Raw genomic sequence first — 25,105 nt, 5'->3', positions numbered from 1 at the left:
ATTTCATTTGCAGGTTAAAATTCTCCCTAAAAATCACTTGACTGAAACACATGAGTAAATGGCTATTAGAGCCTTCAGTATAAAAAAATGAAAGTAGCTATTTAAAATTTCAGAAGTTAAAAATTAAACAAACCCATCTCAGGAATAAAATCCCAGAAGAAGGGGAGGGCAGAGCCCAAAGTGGTTCTATATGATAATCAGACCTTTTATAAAAAAAATTCTAAATGATTTGATTTTGAGTTTAGTGTACATTCCATATAGACCAGTGTTCTCTTTATTTCCACATTACAACATACAGCTTTCATGGGGACTATGAAAACACCATAAATTAACCATTTAAAACAAAGGATTCAACATAATGTGAATGTTCTTTTTAATATTTTATAACACTCTTATTAAAAACTTTGTGTTTATAAGAAATTGAAACTTAACGGGAGCTCCTTTTACCGCTTAACTCTGCTTATTTGGAGGAGCATTTCCATGAGGATTGGTGAAACCTTCCTTGCTTTAATTATTACTCTTATTAGACACTTACCAGTTGTTTTTCCTCAGCGCAATACATTTAAAAGATTTTAAGCCAATGAAAAACTGTAAGATTGCATCTCGAATACTTTTTCTATGTCACTGATCAGCCCAGATGGTCAAGATCAACATTTTCAAATGCATCTGTTAATCTTTTTACCTTGAAAATAACAGGCGTAATGGTCTAGAAGAAAATTATGTATGATGGAATTACCCTTGCCAAAGCCGTCAGGTGTCTTACTGAAGATGCTTGGATGGCTCTGCCTGCCAAACGCAAAAGCATTTGCCTCTGGTGAAAGACACAGATGGTTGCTATTCTCTAAAAAATGAAGTTGGACACAATTCCAAGGGTAGAGATGTCCTGAGAATAATTGCCTTTTCTTTATTGTTATTAAAGACCTAGTTAAAATGCACTCTTGAGAGCAAAAACAAAAACAAAAAATTTAAAGTAACCTTGTTCCATTCACTCTACTTTTGGGGATATATTTCGCCAAAATAATCTGAGATACAGGAAAACGACAACAAAGATATTCTTTAAAAAATTATAGCAACAAAAACTCAGATTGCCATGTGGATAAGCAAATAATGATAATTTACATTCTCAGAAATTATTTTGCCATAAAAATTACTTTGATAAAGATTTGTTAATAACATAGGGAAAGGTTTATTATAAAGTTTTTTAAAAGTAGGAAATAAATGCACTTAATGGAATGATTTCTTCTATGTTAAAAATGCTTTTTAAAAAAGACTAGCAGATATGTATGAAAATCTTAAGAGTCATTAGAAAAAGTAAACTGTTGTTTTATATAAACCTTTCCTTATACCTACCAGTGGTAGGGTTTGATGCGGTCTGTAATATTTATGTGTATTTGAAAGGAATGAGGTTATAGGTGTGTACTTAGAAAGGAATTAAGAGAATTCCAGCTCTTAGAATATTGGCAGAGGTTTGAATGCTGCCCCTCATCCTGAATGTTGTTGGCTCCCCAGTGCATCATGCATCTTGAAGACAGACTACAGGAGATGTACCTGAAAAGTAAGATGCTGTCTGAGTATCTGCGTGGTCACACACGAGTCCACGTGAAAGAATTAGGTGTCGTCCTGGGGTGAGTTGTGTGACGTGCCGCCGTTTCTCCCTGTGATGGGGCTGACCCTAACGCTGCTCCCACCAACCACGTAGCCTGTGTCGCCCACAACCTGCGGGCCCTGGCACCCCACTGAAACGTCATCAGACGTGTGCCCCTGCTGCTTCCCATCTTCGTAGCTCTGACACTGGAGTTTCGGACCTGGAAACGAGCGCAGAACTTTAAGCTAGTGGTACTTTATGTTAGTCTTCTCCCTGGATTATTTTATGCTTGAAAGTGAAAAATTTAACCCTACTCGATCTGCCCATTTCTAGTCATTTCAGTAAGATGTCAAAGGCGTAGCCTCTCAGACCTGCCTTTTGCTCCCTGGAGGAGGGAAGAAAGGCCATGATCCTGGACCTTCAGGGGCCACCTGCATGTTTGCAGGGTGACAGCACTTGCCCCTCCTCCATTACAGGCCCTTTGGAAAAGGAGGCATATTGATGTTACTGATAATGTACATTGTCCTCCACAGGGTCTTTGCCAGAACTTCTCTCAGAGAAGAAATTATGACCTTTGTTAGTCTCTGCTTAATTTTTCAATAAAGAACTAACAAGAAGACACTGTGTTTATGGGGAATTGACCCCCTTAACTATGATGAGGATTCCCCTAAGTTTGAGCAAGAAAAAATTGCATATATGATGTCAGCCTTGAAATTCTCCATCAAGCCTGCTAATCAAAGTATTATTTCAAGGCTCGGGTCTTTGCATTCTTGTCAGACTTTTTCATCTTTCACACCCAGGATGTGACTTACAGTACTGTGACTCTGGCATTTCCTGTCATATATTTTTTTTTCCATACTTTATTCAAAAAATATTTTTCCCTTTTTAGGCGTTTGCTTTTGCAGTTAACTTGCAACATATCTCTTTGTTGTTGTTGTTGTTATTGTTCCTAGTTTTTGTTTAGCTCTCTTTACCGGCTTCACACTTTGGTCCTGCTCACTAGGCTCCCCACTGCCAGATGTGTGACTTGTATTTCTAGGATCTTTCCCTGGCTGGCAGGTGTCCATGGACACTATTAGAAAGACCAGAAGGATTTATTTACCCCTCTCATCGCTAGGTCCTCTTAGTACGTGATTAGTGGGGGTCACATGCAGCCTCTCTAGCCCCTTCCCCTCCTAGTCAGAGCCAGCAGCACAAAAGGTACTGAGGAACTTCTTATTGTAGCCTGAAAGGAGATCTGTAGGGAGCGTTACTGGAGAAAGCATAGAACATTCCATGAAGTAATGGCAGCTACCTTTTTAAATTTTATTTTTAATTTTTCATTTTTGGAATTCAAGGGGAAAAAATAGGACATATTCCACGGACTGAACCAGTCCTAATTTTTTTCAGGACATTTGGCAGCATTTAGCCAGTGACCACGCTGTAGCCGCTTCTGCTGTAAGAGAGGCAGCCGAAGCCACGTCCATTTGATGCTGTGATGTCTCTTGATTCAGTATCTGTTAGTGTCGCTTTGCTGTCAGAATGCTGTGGCTCAGATGCCTAGTGAGGATCTAAATCATGTAACCTGTTGAACAAATCCTCAAGTGTTTTGAAAAAGCTCCCACCTTCATCATTATCCTAAGACTGATTTGAGCCCAGGTGCAGAATCTCAGTATGCGCTCAGCAGTGTTGCCTAGAAGAATGATGAGCCACTGGAGAAAACATTAATTGTCGGGGAATATAGAAAAGTTATGGGCTTAAGATTGAGTGACCTCTGCCTTGGGAAGAACAGCCTTGTGTCCACACTTAGGCATAGCACACCAGCATCTTCCTCTGCCTCCTTGGGCGGCATTCACTGGGAGATCACAATAAAAGAACAAGTTTATTGTCTTTCCATCTCTTACTTTATCGTTAGTTTTAAGCAATGATCTGGCAAACTCGGTACCTACCAATAATACTTTACTGTAAAATCATGCTACTTTAATATTCTTTTCTTTTTTTCAATATTCAGGATTGAATCAAACGACCTGCCTCTGTTGACTGCTATTGCCAGTACTCATTCTCCTTACGTCGCTCAGATACTCTTATAAGCTAAAGCTCAGGACAGTTCTTCCTTGGAAGAAAAAAAAAAAATCAGAGTCTCAACCGAAGGCGAAAGGAGAAAGCTCTCTGTGACGTCAAAAGCATGAGAAGAGCAAACAGAAACCGTCATTCCACTGCTTTTGTTTTGTTTTGTTTTGTTTCGTTCCGTTGCTTCAAGTGGATGCCTCGTTGGACGACTTAGGTTTACTTGACATAATGGCATTTGTGTTTTTCACGAATACTTTTGGCCTTTTGTTACCCATGAATCAACAGAGAGAGTGACTTTTTTGGTAGGAGAAGACGTAAACACTACACTAAACACTAAGCTGTCGGTCCAGAGCGCCCGTGTGTTTGGGCAGAATAACGACAAGCGACTTTGGAGCAGGGGTAACCAGTGTACGTACCATTCCAGTAGGAGAATGTTTCAGAGTTTAGGTGTGAGCACTCCAAACGGGAGAAAGTGTAACTTGCTATCCTAAGACAGTCAGAACAAGGTGTCTGGATTCCAGGGCAGGGTTTGCTTTTCACAAAAGGTGAAAGAAAGCAAGCCGCATTGTGCCGTCTTCCCGTCTGGTGGCCGTAGGAGTTACCGCCTGACGCCAAACAGGAAAGAGGATCGACCGTTGGGAAGAGAGTGCTTTAGGGACCCACTGTTTTCACATCTTCTTGGAGTTTACCTTGTTGCAGATGCAGCCACAGGTAGGTTAGAGATGGACTGTTGGTGCAATAAACCCAGGAATCAATGTAGCATCTTAATCTCATCAAGATGTAGTTCATAGCTGCAGAGTGCACAGTCTGATACCATATCTTTTATCCTCATACTTTAGAGCTTTCAGCGGCCTTTTTAAGAGAGGCCATTTACCAAAGTTATTTCTAAGAGCTCAAGAGTGTTTCTGTTGCTAAATTCTTCCAGCCGAAGCCACTTTCTTCCTAAATAGTTAATACAAATGACTATTTCTACTTTAAAAGGCACAGCTGGCCTGGTGGGAAATGAAACCTGCAACAGTTCAGGATGACTAATGAAAGTAATTAGTTTGTACATTTATAAACAATCCATAAATGATCTAAATTTTTACATTATCATCTCTGTGCCTTCTAATGCCTAAGCCCTTTTCAAAACACCTCTCCAGAAACTAACTTACCCATTATAAAATCTGCCAAAATGAAGGATTGTTTATTAGCATAGTTCACTTAAAAAAAAAAAAAAACCTTAATTTTTTGTTAATGTAAAAGGAACTTTACTTAGTGTACTGGTCATGAACTCTGACCATGTCAGAGTGTGTCCCAACATCCAAGGTAAAGGAGGAGAGTTTAAAAATATTGATTGTTAAAAGACCGGTGCTAATCTAGCCAATCAGAAGATTGTCAGCACCTTGCAGATCTTGAATACAGTTGATTATAACCAGGCTCTCATTTCCTTAACACTATTTTATAAATTAATTCCAGTCTTTTTCATGCATCCATTTGTACCCAAGATTATGAAGTAACTTTCCTTCTAGGGCTTAGAATGACTTCAGATTTTTTATTTGATACAGCCCTGATTCTGAACACCAAGTGACATAAATTTGTTTCTTCTTTTACAAATGCAAGTTCATTATGCAAGTACCAATGGAGAAAAATGGGTGTAATAATTCTTTAGGAATAGGTCAGAACTGCTACCTTTTCTTCTCTCTCTCTTTTTTATGATGTGAAATGTAGGTGGGTACATTAAGGCTCTTAATAAGATCTTTAATTTTTATTTTATATCTTTCTTTCGTAAGATTGAAGTTTTCCAGCCTTTTTATGTTTTTCTCATCCCTTTCGTCTAACATCTGAGTTTGGTGTTCTAAAGTCTCCATCCATGATGTCACTGCTTGTTGTTATGTTACCCAGAGAATGAACCTCACCTGTGGCTCAGCTCACTCATCATTTGTTTCTCGTTATGTGTGAATAAATTATAATAGCTGACATTGTATCATTTCCATCTGCACCAGTTTAGAGCATTCCCCTCATCTCTGTTTCCCTTTTCCTTGTTTACACGTTTTGAGCACTTTCCCTCATCCACCACCTTCCACGGTTTCGTAGAAAATAACTAGATACAGAACCAGTTTCATTCAAAATGTGTACATAGTGGCACGTTGAAAATTAGACCCACATAGGGGGAAATTGGGCTTTAAATGGCTGATTCTAAACTCCATACATAAAAATTTAGCCCAGTTGTCTCAAAGCCTGAGAAAATTTAATTTGCCTCTTAATCTACTGTTCTAAAACTCTCTCTTGGAAAATGTCTGTTGGAAACTACAGGTGGGTCACATGTGGGGGTTGTCTCAGTGACACTCAGGATTCCAGTCAGAACCTAATCCTCACATCTATTGCCTACAAAAACAGACCAAGAATGTTGCTGCTCTTTTATAATCCTCCTCTAAATAACATTCAAGTTTTCTTTGTCTTAAATTCAGCCTCTTCCCAAAAGTGGAAAAGAAAAAACTCTCATGGAATTGTGTTGAGATACACCCACTCACACCACCCAGTGGCTTCATTCTGTCTTAGCCCAAGAGGCAAGAAAGGGATCCCACCCTCTCCCAATGCCCACTTCAAGAAAAAATTAAAATTAAAAAACAAAAAAAAGAAAAAAAAAAAAAAAGAAAAGAAAACTACCTCAGTTGACAGGATTCCACCTTTAGGGTTTCTTCAACTTTTAAGTCTTACCTGTTGAGTGTAACTTTTGTAGCATCTTGCTTTTTTAAGCAAGCTAGTGAGGCATGACAGAGCAGAAGTGTGTAAATGTTACTGTGATGGACCTCTTTCTAGCATGTTGCAGTTTTATTTTTAATAGATCGACGAGTGATATGAATGTAAAGATAATTGTGTACGTTTAAACATGACAATGAAAATTTAAAATGTAGCTTCCATACTTGTGCATAATTCCAAAGTATTTTATTTTTATCAGTGTTAAATAGCTTTTTGTACAGGCTTCAATCCATTTTTCTGAAGTGTGCTGTTTTTTAATAAAAGTAACTATAATCTTTTCACATCCCATGGAACTGCCGTTTACACATCGCAACTTTTTAAACTTAACCATATTTTTCAAAAGTAACTTTTTTGGAGGGAGGAAAGTCCCTGCTTGCTAAGTGACACTAAACTGTCGTTTAGGCTCTTATAATTAGGTCCTGAGATTTTATAAAAATTTAGTCTGTAGCTTTTTAGGTTCTTCACTAGAGTTGGTTGTACATAAAAATAAAGAATATAAAGCGGCCCTAAAATTCTTTTAAATGTCTGGGTTTTCCCACTAATATGTACTTTTGAAAGTATTTTGTTCATGCATACTTTCACCATTAAATTGAAAAAGTCTTTAGCTTCTCTTGGTAAATGTGAACCATTTGTTTTTTTATTGTGCTGTGGGGGAGGGGATATTTTAATATAATATTTACCTAAATCAAGCAGCCCCCATCTGAGTGTTAATTTTTAAATGTCAGAAGTTTGGTGACTATATATCTTGGGAGCAAGGTTGCAATATGCTTACATTTAAGTGGTGTTTAAAAAAGGAGAAAATTCTGGGATTTGTTATTATTGAAGCTCCAGTAAGACAAATTGATAGGTCTTTATATTTTTGATCAGGTAAATAGATATCAGTGTCAATGTATAGAAATTTTTTCTTAAAACTTGTTCATGTATTATTTTGATCCATTTTTCTGTGGCATTTGGTGCAATAAACCTTTTGAATTTATCTTGAACATTTTCCTGGTACTGCATGTGGTTTGTTACATTTAATCTCGGAACTTAAAAACCTAGAGGTCTCATTTCCATTAGTTCATGCTGAAACAAGTTGGTAATATATGTCAGTGATTTTCAGCAGGGGTGTTTGGGAAATGTAGGGACATTTTTGGTTAGCATAATGGTGGGTGACAGTTACTGGCACATAGTGGATGGGGGCCGAGGATGGTAAGAGAAAGGTTGTGTAATGTACAGGACACCCCACGGAAGGAGAGCTTGTCCCACCTCCTGCATGACTTTTATAAATGTTCTGCCGGACAGTCCTGTGGGTGAAAAACCTGTTTATAATTATCTAGGCTGAGAATTTAATTCTGCTTTACGTAAAAGCACAATGTGTTTCTCACATGATTTTAATATATGCTGAATTTTCCAGGAATGCCACTGTCGTATAAATCGAGGGAAGACTTTACTTTGTAAGATTCAGAATTTTTACAAGAATTAACATAAATTTGGAAAACAACCTTACCGACCGCTACTGTATTCATGAATTTGAGTCATTTGTACATCTGCATCCGTCTTCCTTTGTAATTGTAGCATTCCTGCAGACGGCGTATAGATGTAAGATCTGCCTGCTCTGTTACATTTCCTGTTCTAATCTAGTGTTTCAATGTGTATTAAAATATATTTTAATAGGTTACTTTTTAAATAGTACATCTAGGGCATTATATTGGTGTGTTATAAATTATGTGTGGAAGTAGGTTATATTCTATATGAATTTTATTTTAGGAAAGTAAAGGGCATTATATAATATTTGCTATGTAAAAGATGAGGTCATTCATATATATATATATATATATATAAAGTCTCAGAAAAAGAAAATGCTTTTATGTATAATTTTTGTAACATACATAATACCATACTGAATCATGTCATCTTAAAGACCATAGGGAGATAACATTAGGTATCTCAAACTCCCTTATTGATTAAATGAAAATTTCAAAAGTGTTTCCCTACTCCCTCAAGCAACTTTAAAATCATGCCATTGGTAAAGAACTTAAGCACATACATACATACATGCCGCCTTGCTTCTCAGTTCCCTGGTGCCTAGACTGTTCTGTCAGGTGCGTTATAGAAAATCCCCACACCTGGATGAGATGGGTACTGTGACAGTTAATTTTATGTGTCAGCTTAGGTTAGGCCATGATATCCAGATATTAGGGTCAAACACCAGTGTGGAAGTTTCTGTGAAGGTATCTTTTTAGATGAGATTGAGATTTATTTTCTAAGCTTGGTTGATATATTCTTTAATCCTTATCAATTCACTCATCCATTCAACAAATATTTCGGTGCTAGGTGCTGGTCAAAGTGGAAAAAGCAGTCCAAGTGAGATCTTCCTGGTGGCCAAAGGGGCGGGTTGGGGGGGCGGTTCTGCATTATAGACTGAGCACCTATAATAACCTATGGATCAGGGATCAGGCCGTGCCAGCTACCTGAGAATCTGGAAACCAGGTTGGGAGGCAGAGGGGAATGCCTCCAGAGGGGGTGGGAGGGGGAGGTTGCTTAAAACATGTCCCACTTTGGGTTGTATTAGGTAGGACCTGGTTTTCAGCAAGGAGATGAAGGTTCAGGGAGGTGACTGACAAAATTGCTGTTTCTCCCTACGTGTTTGCTACTTGAGGGCTGACTTCCCGCAGGGCATTCCCACAGAGGGCCTTGGAGCTACCAATCAGGAAAGTAACAGAGTCCCGCTAACAAGTGAGTCACCGAGCCCAGAGCTGAGGCAGGGTGGGGTGGGGACGAGGCCGCAGACGTCGTCTGCCTCTAGCAAAACCGTCGGTTACAGGCTTCGCACCTGCAGACCCGCGTGGCTGATCAGCAACCCTTCTCCCTTCCAAGGTCCACATTGTCTTCTTACAGCTTCCCTCTTGTAGACTCCTTCAGTTAGCATGGCCCGTGCTCCAGATGCAGGTGGTGTCTGTGGACAGGGTGAAGGTTGGCTGTCTGGGTTCAGATCCTGACTCGGCTGCCTACTAGCTATGTGACACTGGACAAGTTTCTCAACCTCTCTGGCCTCGATGATCACAGCTTTGAAATGAGGGTGATAATAGGTTCAACCTGCTCTAGGATCCTGAGGATCCAGATGGATACTAACAACTACAGGGCAGCACACCTGGCTGAGCTGCTGTGCGAGCAGGGTTCTTTCCCCACAGATGGGACAGACCTGAAGAGCCCATTAGGTTGGGGCACGTTGTGCTAGTCTCAGTCCTCACAGCTAACTACAGGCTTTGGGGAGAACCAATGAGGAAAGAAATATACGCCCGCCAGGTAAAGCCAGGGAAAGGGGAAGGGTCTCAAGCGAGACAGGAGGGGAGGTGGGTCGGACAGAGACCCAAGCACAGTCACAGAGGTTCCCGCTCCTGCTCCTGCTGTAGTTCGCTCCCCGCCCGCCCCAGCCGGGCCCTGCCTGGTGGCCAGTACTGAAGCTCCTCTCACAGAAGGGGGCTTCGAGCATGCAGACTGCTCTCATCCCAAAGCTCCCCTGCCACAGACTGCATCCCACGCCCCAGCCCCAGTTCTCCTGCCTTGGGCCAGAGCTGGGGGTGGAGTGGGGGGAGGGGCTGAGGCTAGCGCTCTAAAGAGATTAACTTTTAAATGAATAGATTTTCAGTAAAGCAGATTACCCACCATCACGTGGGTGGGCGTCATCCAGTCAGTTGAAGGATTTAAGAGATTGAAGTCCCCAATCAAGAGGAAATTCTGCCTCCACTCTGCCTTTGGACCTGAGCTGCAACGTCACTCTTGCCTAGTCTCCAGCCTTACTGGCCTACCCTGCCCATTTTGGATCTGCCAGCCTCCACAATCCTGTGAGCCAATTCCTAATTCCTTAAAATCAATCAGTCTGTCTATCTGTCCATCTTTGTGGTTCTATATCTCAGAAGAACCTTGGCTGATACAGGTATTTCAGATATAAGTAGGATGATATATATTATGACCCCCCACCCCCAAAAGCAGTTGGGTGGTCAGAATATTGTCATGCCAGATTATAAGAAGCAGGCTTTGAAGCAAAGATCTTTAACACAGTAAACAGTACAGGCAGCAGTTATCCTGTAAAAGCTGAGATACAAGTCCTATATAGTCTTTGGGTATATGCGGCAAGGATAGGGAAAGTGTGTTAGAAATAAGCCTCTGAGGGGCACCTGGCTGGCTCAGGCGATTAATAAGGGTCCGACTCTTGGTTTTGGCTCAGGTGGTGATCTCACGGCTTCTCTGTGGGTTCGAGCCCTGCATCCGGCTCTGTGCTGACAGTGTGGAGCCTGCTTGGGATTCTCTCTGTGCCCCTCCCCCACTTGCACTGTCTCTGTCTCTCTCAAAATAAATAAATAAACAAAAAAAGAAAAGAAAAAGCCCTCTGAGATGGCAAGGAAGAAGGTAGCACTTCCTTCACAGTGGGAGCAAAAAACGCCCCCTCCCTGTAAGGATTAACCCCTGCAGTGCTGTGTTAATTCCTAGAGCCATGCATCTTGCTCAGCTTTCTTAGTACCTTCAGTCAGCATTTATCATCCATCCCCCTTTCTCACCTGCACGTTCTCAATCTACAGACTATAGTCAAAGTGTAAACAAAAATGGTTTCTCCCTTGTTAAATTTTTGTTCTGTGTCTTCCTGCGCCCTCTTTATCCCAAATTTCTTTTTCCGTTGGCAATTAAGTGTTTTATAGGGCACTGGCTTCTTTGCAAACTACTCATTCTCTGCGTGTTGCCCCCTACCCTGCCCCCACCCCTCATGAATTCTGCGGTGTTCTTTGGCCTCCTTCTCTTCCCATGGGGAGAACTGTTGAATCTGCTACTTTCTTTGTGTCTCAGACGCATCACCTCTTCTCCTTTCTCTTTGCCTTCTTTCAGTCCCTCTTCATTTCTCAACTGAGTTCCCCAAATGCCTCGGAACTCCTCTTTCTGCCATATCAAACAGTTGTAATCAGTCTTCCAGGCTGATGTCTAAATCCCTCCAAAAATGAAAGTTTAATACTGTTACTTCTGTTTGAAAGCCCAGCAAAATCCAAGCTTGTTAGCACCATGCACTCAAACAACGCAGCTGGTTCCTCTTCCCCAGCCACTTCAAGAGATACCCTCTGCGTGCTATTTATTATCCAGCCATCTTGAACCACATGCACTTCCCCAAAGGCACTACACGAACATTGCCTTTGCCCTGCCTGTCCTTTCTTGTCTCCCTTTCCCCTGTGGTCCAAGCCCCTCCAGTTCCTAGCTCAAACTGCAATTCAAACCTTGCTGCTCAAGGTCCCAGACTAGCAACAGCTGCATTGCCTAGAAGTTCATAGAAATGCAGACCCCAAGCCCTGTCCTAGCCCGGCTGAATCAGAATCTGTGTCTTTATTCGGTCCCTAAGTGATTGATACGCACATTAAAATTTGAGAATTATTGACTTTGGATTCAACGTGAGTGAACAGATGAGGGAAAGAATTTACCAATCACTGAGATTATGTCCATGTATTGGAATGAAAGGGGGTAATGAGAACATTTGCAAGCAAAGAAATGAAATAGAAATGGATGGTGCTAAAAGTGCATGTAATATACACGTAAAATTGACAACACTTAAGTGGTTATTACTTATGTGAAAAAAAAAGTTAACCAAAAATCAAGAAGGGAAAATAACATAAACTAGAAGATTGAACTTTAAATTAAAAAAAAAAAAAAAAAGGGGGGGGGAAATACAGTAGAAGAAACAGTGTAGAAATTTGCCCCATATGTAAGAGCATTTTTAAAGAGCATTTTGTTTTGGATAAATGTATAAAGAATGATACATAATGTTAAATATCATAAATTGTACTTTTAGAAACATTATAATTAAGCTTCAAATGTAGATTTATAAATAAAGATCCAAACTCAAGAATGTGAATATAAAATATCCCATTTTCAACCATCTATCTTCATGAGAAAAGGGATTTCCCTCAAAGCCCCCCAGTACCATTGACATTTATTTCATTGAGGCTGTTTTCAGTACATGGTTTTGATTCTTGCAGCATAAAATGGAAAATGTGCTGGCATCCCAGGTAAGTGTAGCAGTGGTAACCACTCATTGGTGGCTGGTGTAAAGCATTATGTTAGAGGCTTGACACATGTTATATTCATTATTGGCTTTTGAATATATAAGAACAGTTGCTTCAAGTCACTTTCACTGAAGAGGATTTACATTACGGGGGGGGGGGGGTGTGGCACGGGGGGCAGGCTGGAGTACTTGTTGAAGTATCATCCACAAGAATCCTGTGAGATGGTCCAAAAACTGGACATAGGGAACAAGTTTCTAATGTATATCTAGAAATTTAGAAGAAAGACTAGTTTATAAAAAGAAAGATTATTTGGGGTGATATAGTATTTTGTTTATCTCTGGAAGGGAAAAGATGTGTCCAAGTGATTAATTAACCTTACTAACAATGAGTTAAACTCTCGTCAGGTGCCTCTTTGATGTGAAGCACTGAGACTGACATGATGTCACTTAGCTGAGGTTCCTGCCCAAAACACATAACCAGAATCTATTCATGAGAAACCGTCAGATAAACCTAAGTTAAGAGATATTCTACAGAACTGGTCTAGACTCTTCAAAAATGTCAGTGCTATAAAAGACCAAGACTGAGGAACTGTTCTAAATTGAAGGAGACATGGGGACTAAATGCAATATGTAATTCTAGATTGGATCCTGGATGAGGAGAAACTACAAAAGACATTATTGGCTCAATTAATAAAATTTGATTATGAACTATAGATAATTACATTGTATCAATGTTAAACTCCCTAAATCTTAGAATTGTACCGTGGTTATATGAGAGACCACCTTTGTTCTTAGGAATATACCCTGAAATGTTTAGGGGTAAGGAAGAATCATGTCTGCAACTTAACCTCACATGATTTGGAAAAACAAATGTACACACACACACATTTAGAAAGCAATAAAGCAAATAAACAAGTGACTCTTCTCGATAAAGAATATCAGAGTTCACTTTGTACTATTCTTGCAACTCTTCTGTAAATTTGAAATCATTTCAAAATAAAAAGTCTTAACACTTTTTTTTTGTTTTTTTGTTTTAATGCTCAACTCTCCATTGGATTTAGTGAATGATAGAAGGAGACATTTGGGATTGTTTAATCCATGATTGCTCTAATCCTACACAAAATTAGTTCAGTGACGGAAGGTAACTAACCCAACCTTCATCCACACACACTACAATAAATCATTTCATTTGGAACCAGCCCAAAAATCAGACCACAGAGGAATGTTAGCAGCTGAACTGCTCCCTTTTTTTAATACAAAGTTCCCCTGGGGTCAGGATCTACCAAGGAGGACTTCCATGGCTCCTTCACAGAATGTTTCAAATAGATGTAATTAATTGCTAATGAATCAGATCTCTGGTGATGGAGGTCAAGCAGTCGTCTTAGGGAGTTGGCAAGATTCTTCGATGGAGCAAGGAGACTGTCTTCATGTAGGAAATAGGAATCTTTGGATTAATGAGAGCTATCCCATTTCCTTTCTTTCGTGGGAATGAGACTCAATATGTAAATGAGACTCAATATGGAAATACTGGATTACTATAAAATGCATTGTGCTGTGGAATTATGCAAAAGGACCCTAGGAAATAATTATTCATTTGTATATACTTACACATTCTTTACTTGATTCTTACGAGCAGTCTTATCAAATATTCTGTACAAATACTAATTCCCCACTTCACTTACAAAAAAACCCATATAGAGAAACTATGCAACCTGCTCAAGGTTTCCTAGATAGTAATGGGAAAAACTTGAATTTGAACTGATATACTGTTTTAGGAAGTGTCACAAAACAGTCTGCAACAGTCTTGACAGGACTTACAGATTTACCTCCATTTCATACGCTGAGAGCTTTCTCAGCTTTTGCAAACCAAGGAGAAGGCTATTTTCTCCAGGTTCACCCATATGTTAAATAAGCACTTGTAAGGATTGAAATCTACAATATCTTGTTTTATTTAGCTATAAAATGGGAATAATACCCAGCTACCCACAGTATGGGCATTACTGTGGAAATCCCATATAAATTTCAAAATGTTCTCACGGGTTAAAAGGAACCACAAAACTGATTGCTTATCAGTATTACTATTAAATAGCATTCTCTAATTCATGTTAAAATAATTTGATGTTTTCTATGATGATTCAGGAAAGCAAATGATCGTACCTCCTTTCTTGGTCGCTTTGGCAGCTTCGCTTGTTTGGAAGCTCTTGGCAATTCTGCCGTGCTCTGCCTGACAAGGACAGCCGCTTTGGAATTTCTTTGATCGGTGTTCTCATAATCACCCATATGCCAGGCAATAGAACCACGACTGAATCTTCCTTGCATATCCATAATATAAGGTTTTGGTTGCCTGAAACAGGAACAAATTGGTTGGTTCTCAAATTGGAAAGATCTAGAAACAAGGTCATTAGTTTCCAGAGACTTGAGATTTGTCTGTCTTATGATTCAAGATTTGTCTGTTTCTCTTGTGATTCGAGAGGATTTCTAGCCATGTGGCTTGACAAAGCTAAGGACCTGAGCCATCAGCCAGTGTTCTGAGAAGTTTCTGGACTCTGCCTAGGCCACTGCCTAGGCCACTCCAGCCAGCTGCTGGAGGCTCAGGAAACCACCTCCCAGGATAGATACCTATCTAGGAACCTTGTTCATGAATTCACCCCTGTATCATGACTACTCCTCGTGTCCTTCAGAGCCATACATACAGGATGCTCAGGGAGGCATGTTCAAGCTGAGACCTCATGAGACCTATGAGTTCTGCAGGACATGGTCTCTCTATCTTGAGATCTCAGGGGAATTCAGAAAAAAACCTAACTTCATGATTCCAGAGTCTGACATTGGACAGTATTGTTAGAGGAAAGATCTACGCTTCATTCTCTTTCCCCATTGAAATCCTGGTCTAGGTTCCAACATCCCTAAATTAGAATACTATCTAAGTCCTCCCTTCCCATTATAAAGGGCCAGCTCTGAGGTGCCTGGATGGCTCAGTCAGTTAAACATCCAACTTTGGCTCAAGTCATGATCTCACAGTCTGTGAGTTCAAGCCCTGCATTGGGCTCTGTGCTCACAGCTCAGAGCCTAGAATCTGCTTCTGATTCTGTGTCTCCCTCTCTCTCTGCCCCTCCCCCTGCCTCACAAAAATAAAAAATAAACATTGAAAAAAAAAAAAAAGGCCACCTCTGGGGAAAAAGCAAAAAGGATCCTAGGATGGGATTTACCATCTCATTTGGAAGCCTGTTGTTCTGGAGAGCCTCTTGGAGCCCCTTACCCCACCATTCCTCTGCCTGGGGACTCAGAACCTCCTGGCCACTGCAAATTTCCTTTCCTAGAATCTGGGGTTTATGGGTTCCCAAGTTCTTTGGACCAAGATCAGTGGCAGGTTTGTATTACCTTCACTCTTTCAAGAACATAGGTGTGCTTACTATGCCCGGCACCAGAACGAGGTGCTGGGGAGACTGCAATAATAGAACAAAGTGTCTGTTATTATTATAGAGCTTATATGCCAGTATGGGAGGCAGACAACAAACAGGCAAGTCAGATATTTAGGAAGTATCATGAAGACAAAAGCCAGATATGGAATAGAAAATGCCAGGCATGCTGTTTTTGTGGGGGTGGGCTGAAGAGTGGGAGGTATCCTTCCAGCAGGGAGCTAACTGCAGGGAGAGAGCCAGCAACTGTCCCAGTGCAGGGGGTGGGGGGAGGGGCCAGACACTCCCTTCCACTCCCTAGAATCACAGATCCCTGCACAGAGAGGGAGCTGACCATGTCATTCTCCAGCAACCCTCCACTGACCCCCCATAGTCTTCAGGATCAAGTCCAAATTCTTTAGCACAGCACACAGGGGTGTGTGATGTTGCTGTTTGTTTTTTGTCTGTTTTCTTTTTTTAAATGGTCTGCCCACATGGGCCTTTCTGGTCTGTGCTCAGCCCATCCCTCCTCTCAGACACCCACACAGTGCTGCATTGTGCATGCACCCTTTCCTCTGGGAACTCTGAAGAAGTCACGCTTTCAGACTTTCAGCCTTGTGCTTCAGTTTCTCCTTTTGCCTGCAATTCCCTCCCTCCTCCTCTCCTGACAAACTGCAGCCAAGACTTTAAACATCACCTTTTCTGTAAAGACTTTCCTTATTCCTGTCAGGCAGCCATTTTTCTCCTTTGATAGTGCATTGTATTTGACTTTTTTGTAGAAACTATTAGAATATACCTAAATGTCTATGCAGCCCTCTCTCTCCCTCTGAACTCAGTGCTCCTTCCAGAGCCCAGCATGTTCCTCGTTCATCATTGGACCCCCCAGTGCTCATTACTTGGAATGACTCATAGTTGACACTCAACTAGTCTGTGGTGGACGAAGTAATGAGGAAGGGGGGAGAAGATCAGAGCTGAGTTACTGCAGAGGTTCTTTCCTGCCCACTCCCCTCCAAGTGCCTGCCAGCCTCTTCTCCCTCTTGCCACCAGCGGGCACGCAGAAGCGGATCCCTACAGTCTGGTTTGTCTGCGTTTTGTTATTTAGAAATGAGATTAATAGCTGGGAATCATTTCAAGAAAGTTTAAAGGACTAGCAGTCGCTAGTGGGTAGAATGTATGAACAGGTATTGTTTATAGTTTCTATTAGCTTGATTAATGATTCATAGGAGAACTACTTCATGCAAATGTGCCACATTTTCATTAAAAATAATACATTACAACCTGAAACTAGTATCATACATTATGTTAACTAACTGGAATTTAAATAAAATCTTGAAAAATTTTAAGTAAAAATAACGTATGCTAGAAGTAATTATACCAAATAGAAAAGGAAAATCCTTGCATGCAAGCAGCCTTCATTTCAGTGCTAAAATATTTTATAATCTTCTATTTCAAATTCAGAATATCGTACATCCCCGAATCTTGAATCCCCAGGAGCAATGGAAAGCTAAAAATAAGTTGTAATCCAAAGATTTTGAAGAGCTTATAAAAACAATAGCCACATCAACTATGGAGATTTATACGCACTATATTGAACTTGACAACCGAGCCACAAAAGCCAAAAGAGGTAAGCCAAGGAGCAGAAGGTTTGGCTCCAGAGGGGCTTGGAGAATGAATGGTAGGCCATCATCAATGATTCCACAGTATACAAACACACAGCAGCCAATACAAACACAGAGACCCCAAAATAAATAAAACGAAATATTCTTAGTATAACAATCTTACTATTAGTTCTTATGTTAAGTAGGCCCCTAAGGGTCAGATTTATTTCTTTTTGAAATAATTTCAAGCTTGCAGAAAAGTGGAAGCACAGTAAAAAAGCTTTTTTTTTTTTCCTGAACAATTTAGAAGTACATAATTGACATGATATCCATCATTCCCAAATACTTGAGTGTGTTAATTCCTACAAATAAGGGCATTCTACATAATTTCAGTGTAACGGTCAATGTCAGAAGGAAATCAGCACAAGCAATAAAAGCAAAAATAAACAAGTGGGACCACACTAAACTAAAAAGCGTCTGCACAACAAAGGAAACAATCAACAGAGTAAAAAGACAACCTACAGAATGGGAAAATTTGTTTGAGACCATATATCTGCTAATGTGTCAATATCCACAATATGTAATTCATACAACTCACTAGCAAAGAACAACAACAAATAGTGCACCCCCCTCCAAAATGAGCAAAGGACCTGAATAGACAGTTTTTCCAAAGATATACAAATGGCTAACAGGCACATAAGAAGATGCTAAACATTATTAATCATTAGGGAAATGCAAGTTAAAACCACAATGAGATATCACCTCACGCCTGTTCGAATGGTCATCATCAAAAAGACAATAGACAAAAAATGTTGGTGTGGATGTGGAGAAAAGGGAATCCTTGTGCTCTGTTGGTGGGAACGTCAACTGGGACAGCCACTATGGAAAAGAGTATGGAAGTTCATCAAAAAATTAAAAATAGAACTACCATATGGTCCAGCTATTCTATGTCTGGGAGGATATCCAAAGGAAATGAAAACATTAACTGAAAAAGATAACTGCTGTCCCATGTTTATAGAAGCATTACTTACAATAGCCAAGACACGGAAACAACCTTAATGTCCATCGGTGGATGGAAAAATGAAGAAGTTGTGGTATACATACACAATGGAATAAGCTTCAGCCATAAAAAATGAGGAAATCCTACCATTTGTGACAACATGAGTGGGCCTTGAAGGCATTATGCTAAATTAAATAAGTCAGACAGAGAAAGACAATGTGTGATCTCACTTATATGTGGAATCTAAAAACAGAAACTACCAAACTCATAGGAAAAAAAAAAGAAAATCAGACATGGAGGCAGAGGCATGAGTGGGGGTTGGGGAGGGGAGATTAGAAGAAAGTAGTCCAAAGGTGTAACCTTCTAGTCACAAGATGTAGAAGCACTAGGGAGGTAATGTGCACCGTGATGACTATAGCTTAACACTACTGTGTGGTGTACAGGAAACTTATTAAAAGAGTAAATTCTAGGAGTTCTCATCACAAGGAAATTTGTTTTTCTCTTTTTTGTATCTACATGAGATGCTGGATTTTACCTAAACCTGCTTGGTGATCATTTCAAAGTATATGCGAATCTAAATATCATGCTCTACATCTTAAACTTATGCGGTGATGTGTGTCCATTATTATTCCCCAGTGAAACTGCAGGAGAAATCAGAGGAAATCAGAAAATTAACATGTTTGTACTGCCACTACCCAATCCTCAGGCACCATTCAAGTTTCCCAATAACGTCCGTTTTGCAAACGGATCCATTTAAGAACCGCACATTGCATTTAGTTTTCTCATCTCTTTAGTCTTAAATCTGGAACCCTTCCCTGATATTCCTATGACTTTCACACAGCCTTGATACTTTGGAAGAACACAGGCCAGTTATTTTGTAGATGTTCCTCAGTTTGGGTTTATCTTATGTTTTCTCTTGACTAGATTCAGGCTATGCATTTTGGGTCAGGAATAACACAAAATGGCGATGGTGTCACATCCTATTATTAGCGAGATTCACTAAGGTCACTTGGTTCAGGTGGTATCTGCCATGCTTCTCTTTTGTAAAATTACTTTTCTCTTTTGTTTTTAGTATTTTGTGAGAAAAAGCTTTGAAGTTATGTAAAAACCTCATCCTGTGTCAAATGTCCAATTAATTAACATCAGTTTGGACTCATGATTTCCTATTTTATTCACTGGGTTATAATCCATTCATAACATTCATTTTCATGCTCAGGTTGTCCCAGATTTGGCTAGAGAGAACTCTTTCAATCTGGCTTCTGTGTCCTTATGACTGCTCCTATCATTCTTTGAGCACTTCCTTACTTTTTTAACAAAAAAACATGTTCCAGGTTCATCTTTCCCTTCCCCAGCTCCTGAACAATCCATTTCTTGAAGAAGCTCTGGTTTCCTTTAATGGAGAATGATATTTAGAAACCAAGATCCGGGTATTAGGTATTCCTCTTAGTGTTGAGGTATCACTGTCACACAACCTTCTGAGACAACATTACACAGGGTGCATTAGAGGGTTTATTCTCATTTTCTCCCTTTACATATTTGTAACTCACTTCTCCTATGGTGGGAAACCCGATTCCCATTCTCTTTATGTATTTACCTATTTGCTCAGTCCTCCTGTCAGTAATCAATGTCTCATTGCTACCACCATCCCCACCTTGTACATGTTCTCCTCACCCCATTTGGGATTCAACACTCCACTCTAGGATACCCTCTTGTAGCCTTTATCACCCTACTTTGTACCATCAAAGTTTGTCTCCTAGCTTTTTGTTGAAAAATCCCCATTTCAAATAATATAATGCCAATTCTACACATGAGATTTCTTTCCCCTCCCTAGGTCTTGTTGTTGCTGTTTGTTGTTTAAGTGATTTTCCTGGACTAATTGTCTAAATTTTGTCATGTGTGCCTCCTGAATTTCCTGCCCAGTTAGCTCAGTGATCATCTACTGATTGGATAGAAATTTCCTTAGATGTCTCAAATCAATATGTCTTCTGGCCGTTGTGTGTGTAGAGACTGTGCCTTTAGTGCTTTGGCAGGCAGCTGACAACTCCACCTTAGCCTTCATTTCCTGCTTGCACAGAGCTTCAAGATTAGCCAAAGGTGAAAGATTAGGACCTTCTTGGGTTTTTCCTCAGCACGTGCACAGCATTGCGCGTGTGCATAGCCTCCTAGATTTCTAGGCATACGTTGGAGCGTTTCAAAATCCCCTATGAACATCTCACTTCTCAGTTTTTCACTTTAATTTTGTAGCCCTCTCCTTGTTTGCCCCACTGGTGTTGTCCCCTCAGGCAGCTGTGGTATCAAACAGCTGCTGCTAATGGTTTTTGATGAATGCCCCTGAGACACAGCTGCTTCACACAGTCAGGTCAAATAACGACAAGCCCTGAGAATGGAACTTTTCCAGGGATTTTCAAGATGGATCAAATATGACATTTCTCTGAGCATGAGTTTTTTTCAAGGAGCTTTAAACCCATGTTTCCCCTCCAGTGACTGGTAGGCTTCTAGTTTTCACAGCTACCATGGTTGTGAAGCTATTGGTTTTTTCAAGGCCACCATGGAGCTGAGAAGGGAGAATGGGAATAGAGAAATTTATTTTGTTTTTAATTTCTTTATTAAGTTTTTTATTTTAATTCAAGTAAAGTTAACATACAGTTTTATATTATTTTCAGGTGTACAATATAGTGATTCAACAATTCTATACATTACTCGGTGCTCATCATAAGTATGCTCTTTAATCCCCATCACCTATTTCACCCATCCCCCCACTCACCTTCCTCTGGTAACCATCAGCTTGTTCTCTATAGTTAAGAGTCTGTTTCTTGGTTTGTCTCTGGGGAATAGAGCAATTTAAATTTACAATACCCAAAGATCAGGGCACCTGGGAGTCTCAGTCGGTTACGCATCTGACTTGGGCTGAGGTCATTATGAGGTCATAATCTTGCAGCCTGTAAGTTCAAGCCCCGCATAGGGCTCTGTGCTGACAGCTCAGAGCCTGGAGCCTGCTTGGGATGCTGTGTCTCCCTCTCTCTCTGCCCCTCCCCCACTTACGCTCTGTCTCTTGCTCTCTCTCACTCTCTCTGTCTCAAAAAATAAACGTTAAAAAATTTTTAAAATACCCAAAGATCATTGTTCTTTCTGAGACACAGTGATTTTTTTCTTAAATAAATACTCCATGGATCATTGGAAGTATTTGTTTATTAGCTTCCAATGTTTTTTAAAAAAGTAATTTTGACAATTTTTGCCCAATGCTCTTATTTCTTTTTGGAAGAGTATATTTTTGGAGGTCCTTAATGCACTATGCCTGAAGTGCTTCCCAAACAGAATTATTTTAAATTGTCATGGAGGCTCACTGTTTAAGGAGAAATTGTCTGTGTCTTCTGTTTCCACTTCTTCATTTGCACCTCCTCCATATTCTGCCTTCTGCTTTCTGTTGCATTACTTCATTGTGATGATTCTTACCTCAGCCAACAGCAGCCTCCTTCCCATCTGCCAGATCAAACCATCTCTTCTCAGACTTTCTAGTATGATTTCCCAGAAGCTTTTGCAGCTGTTGACATTGCCCTCCTCCCTCTTTTCCACTTGGGCTTCCAAAGTTCTTCTCTTTATGTCTCTCCTCTCCTTATATTACTTCATCTACATTCTTTTAGAAGAATCTCTTACTCTTTTTGCTTCTTTATCATTGGTATCCCCCAGAATTCCATCCTTGATTCTCATCTCTTGGTATGCTACCACCCATCTCCAAACCAGGAAATAGCATTTACATCCAGTGATCCAACTCACATCAAAATACTGATGTCAAAAATTTCTACTTTCACCTCTATAATTTAAACACAAATTCCAAGATTCTTACTGATCATAGTACCAGGATATCTCATAACTAGTAATAATTTCTAGCATTCATTAAGATATATGAGCTTCCAGGAACTATGCTAGTTGCTTGATATGTATTACCTCTAATTTTCATAAGAATCCCATATGGTAGATATAATTTTCTGCTTTTTACAGCTGAGGTTAGATTGACTCAGCAATTTATCCAAGATCAGTTAAAAAGCAGTAGAGCTGGGACGTGAACTCAGTTGTTGGATTCTAAGCTTATGCAATCTCATCTGTAAAATGGGGGTAATATTATAATACTACTCTTCATGAGAGTTTCATGAGTTAATGTTTATAAAGCACTTAAAACAGTATCTGACCCGTGGTAGAAATTCAGTGAAGTGTTGGCCATTTATTGCCTCTCACCTCATTTCCCCATCTCCCTACCTCTGCTCCTCCCTCAAATACCCTCTCCTTCCCATATTCCCTATTTTGAGGAATGACATAACCATATACACAGCCACCCAAAAGAGACAATCAGAATCGCCTTCGACTTTTACATCTCCTCCGTTCCTCCACATTTAATTGGTTGCCAAGTCCCACTGAGTCTTTCTCTAAACCATCTCGCCATGCCCACCTCTATAATTCCGGCTCCCTTCATTGTGATGATTACAATATCACCAGTCTTCCTTCCTTCGGCCTCCCCTTTCTCCACTCCATCCATTCAGCAAACAGTTTTCTACGCTCATTATGTGCCAGGTATTCTTTCTAACACACAGATTTGATTATATCACTTTCTTACTTGAAAACATAAAAACAACAGTTTGTTGCCTCCAGAATTAAGCGCAAAATCTTTGGTTATGGCATTTGAAACAGTACACAATCTGGCCCCTGTCCTGCAGTTCCAGTCTTGCCTCCCACCGCACCCTTGAACCAGTACCCCGTTTTAGCCACACCTCAACACATCATGCCTTTGCTTATGCAATTCCTTATGGCTGAGGTTCCTTTCCTAGCTCCACTTCCACGTTCTCCTTTTTATTTCCCACGCCTTCATAATGTAGCTCGTGTTACATCTTCTACAAGGCCTGACCTTCCACAGAGGGCCACAGTCATGACCTACTTTGTTCCCCATACTACGTGGTATACCTATTATACTGGTGTCGTCATGGTGACTCTCACTCTCAGTAAATCTGCAAGTAAAAGGAAGGAACTCTTTCTTACTTTTGTGTGTTTCCAATGTCTAGCAGAGTTCCTGACCTAGAACATGTTTTTTGTCCATTTTGTTCACTTGTATAAAGATACAAAGAAATAGCTTTGTAGTTACCTCCAGCGGGAGGGTCTGTGACAGTCCGTGATGGAGGGTTTGGAGTGAGGTGGAATTGATTTTAAATTCATACTCTCTCTTTTGCTGTTTGAATTTTAAAAGCCGTGAACATGTATTCTTTTTATAATAACACATGTCTGATTTTCCTTAAAAATTGTTGGTTACTTGGGAAATGACCAAAATTTTCCTAGCAGCCTGGACAGCGGAGAAATGGGCTGAGAAGATAAAATAGATTTCAGTGCTAAGTTAGGAAATGACTGGCTGGGCCTCGCTTATGTAACTGTCTAAAACTGATGGGACAAACAACTTTCATTTAGACACTTCTGCCAGAGAAAACACTCTGGATTGCTGAGAACAGGGCTCTGCTAGGGCTGGTGCTCTGCTCAGTCTTTGGGGTTCCCGCCTTTTTTATAACTAGAGTTGAACCCATAGGAAACTCTGGGCAGCCTCTTTGATTCATGACCCAACAATTCAGTGAACTCTCAGTATGTTGGCGAAATAACCAGCTTGAATTAATATATTTACTTAAACTGATCAAAGTAGCTGCTTATTCTGGAGATTGACCACCCAGCATCAGTCTTTCCCAAGAGCAAAGCTTTTTCCACTATTTGGACATCTTTTGGATTCCCTCTGGTTGGCTAAAAATAGTTCTAATAAGTGGTAAAATTATGGTCTTCTGGATTCCACAGTTAAAGAAACAAATTACTAACTGTTTAGGTTCCAGTGAGTCAGTCTGGTTGTCTAATATAGACCCAGAAACAGTTATTCACTTGAGTTTCAAAGAGCGAAATATATGGAAACTTCCCCTTAGGGCCTCAGCATCTTCCCTGCAGCATCATAAAATGATGTAACTGTGTATATCTGGCCTGTGGAGAGACTACTGCTGTATCTGTATGGTGACTGAAAAGCGTGACTACCTATTTTCTCAGCAGGCTAGTTCTCTTAAATGTTTGCTTTCTCACAGGGGCATTGATTTCTGCTCTTTCCATTTCCAGAAGTACTCAACAGCCGTGGATGGCACATGGAAATTTTTGAGAAACACATTTAGAAATCATTTGGCAGGATCTATGCTTTCTGGGAGAACAGGCCTTCTCTCTCTCTGTTATTTTCTCTTTGGAACATTTGCAAGAAAATAAGACCCCTGTTTTTTTAAAGAATCTTTCTGAATTTATGGTGTAGTCTCCACCTAAAGTCAGAATCTGCCAAGGAATTACCATTAGGGCTTTAAAGATGTTTTTAATTGTATTTTTTCCTTTTCTGAATTGGCCTTCTACATAGATGGAGTGGGTGTTCCTGCTGACATAGGCAGTCACATATGTCGTATGATTTCAGACACCAGCTGCCTGAGAAAATACTCCCTTAGACTCTGCCTTGCTGTTTCCTTTTATTCCACAAGCAGAGACCAGGCTTCCAGTTCACCCAGTCAGGGAGAGGTACTATAAAGCGTTACTACCTGGCCCTTCTAGAGAGAATATATCTTGAAGGGGCAGTACCACAAAGGAAGAACTGAGGAAATTGGGGTGCTGCAAGTCAGTTTTAGCCATATCCTCATTTAGTTAAGTCCAACCTTATCGCTTATA

At 40.2% G+C, this 25,105-nt stretch overlaps 2 protein-coding genes across 7 annotated transcripts in view; one reads left to right on the top strand and one right to left on the bottom strand.

Annotated features, from left to right (window-relative positions):
- FNIP2 (folliculin interacting protein 2) overlaps positions 1-7,359 on the top strand; it is a 132,313-nt gene extending 124,954 nt beyond the window's left edge. For 5 of the 6 annotated variants that reach the window (XM_047856471.1, XM_047856473.1, XM_047856475.1 and 2 more), the window contains 2 exons: positions 1,510-1,625; positions 3,576-7,359. In XM_047856471.1, coding sequence (XP_047712427.1) covers positions 1,510-1,625; positions 3,576-3,654 — 195 coding nt within the window. In that variant the 3' untranslated portion in view covers positions 3,655-7,359. The remainder of the gene's footprint in view (positions 1-1,509; positions 1,626-3,575) is intronic. The other variant, XM_047856474.1, reaches the window with a different exon arrangement.
- CB1H4orf45 (chromosome B1 C4orf45 homolog) overlaps positions 1-25,105 on the bottom strand; it is a 99,379-nt gene that overhangs the window by 366 nt on the left and 73,908 nt on the right. The window contains exon 4 of the mRNA XM_047856477.1: positions 14,559-14,745. Within this exon, the coding sequence (XP_047712433.1) occupies positions 14,559-14,745 (187 nt within the window). The remainder of the gene's footprint in view (positions 1-14,558; positions 14,746-25,105) is intronic.

The sequence above is a fragment of the Prionailurus viverrinus genome, chromosome B1 (assembly GCF_022837055.1).
Source record: "Prionailurus viverrinus isolate Anna chromosome B1, UM_Priviv_1.0, whole genome shotgun sequence".
Classification (NCBI taxonomy): Eukaryota; Metazoa; Chordata; class Mammalia; order Carnivora; family Felidae; genus Prionailurus; species Prionailurus viverrinus.
The sequence above is the reverse complement of the archived record's forward strand: the minus strand, read 5'-3'. Positions and strand labels throughout refer to the sequence as shown.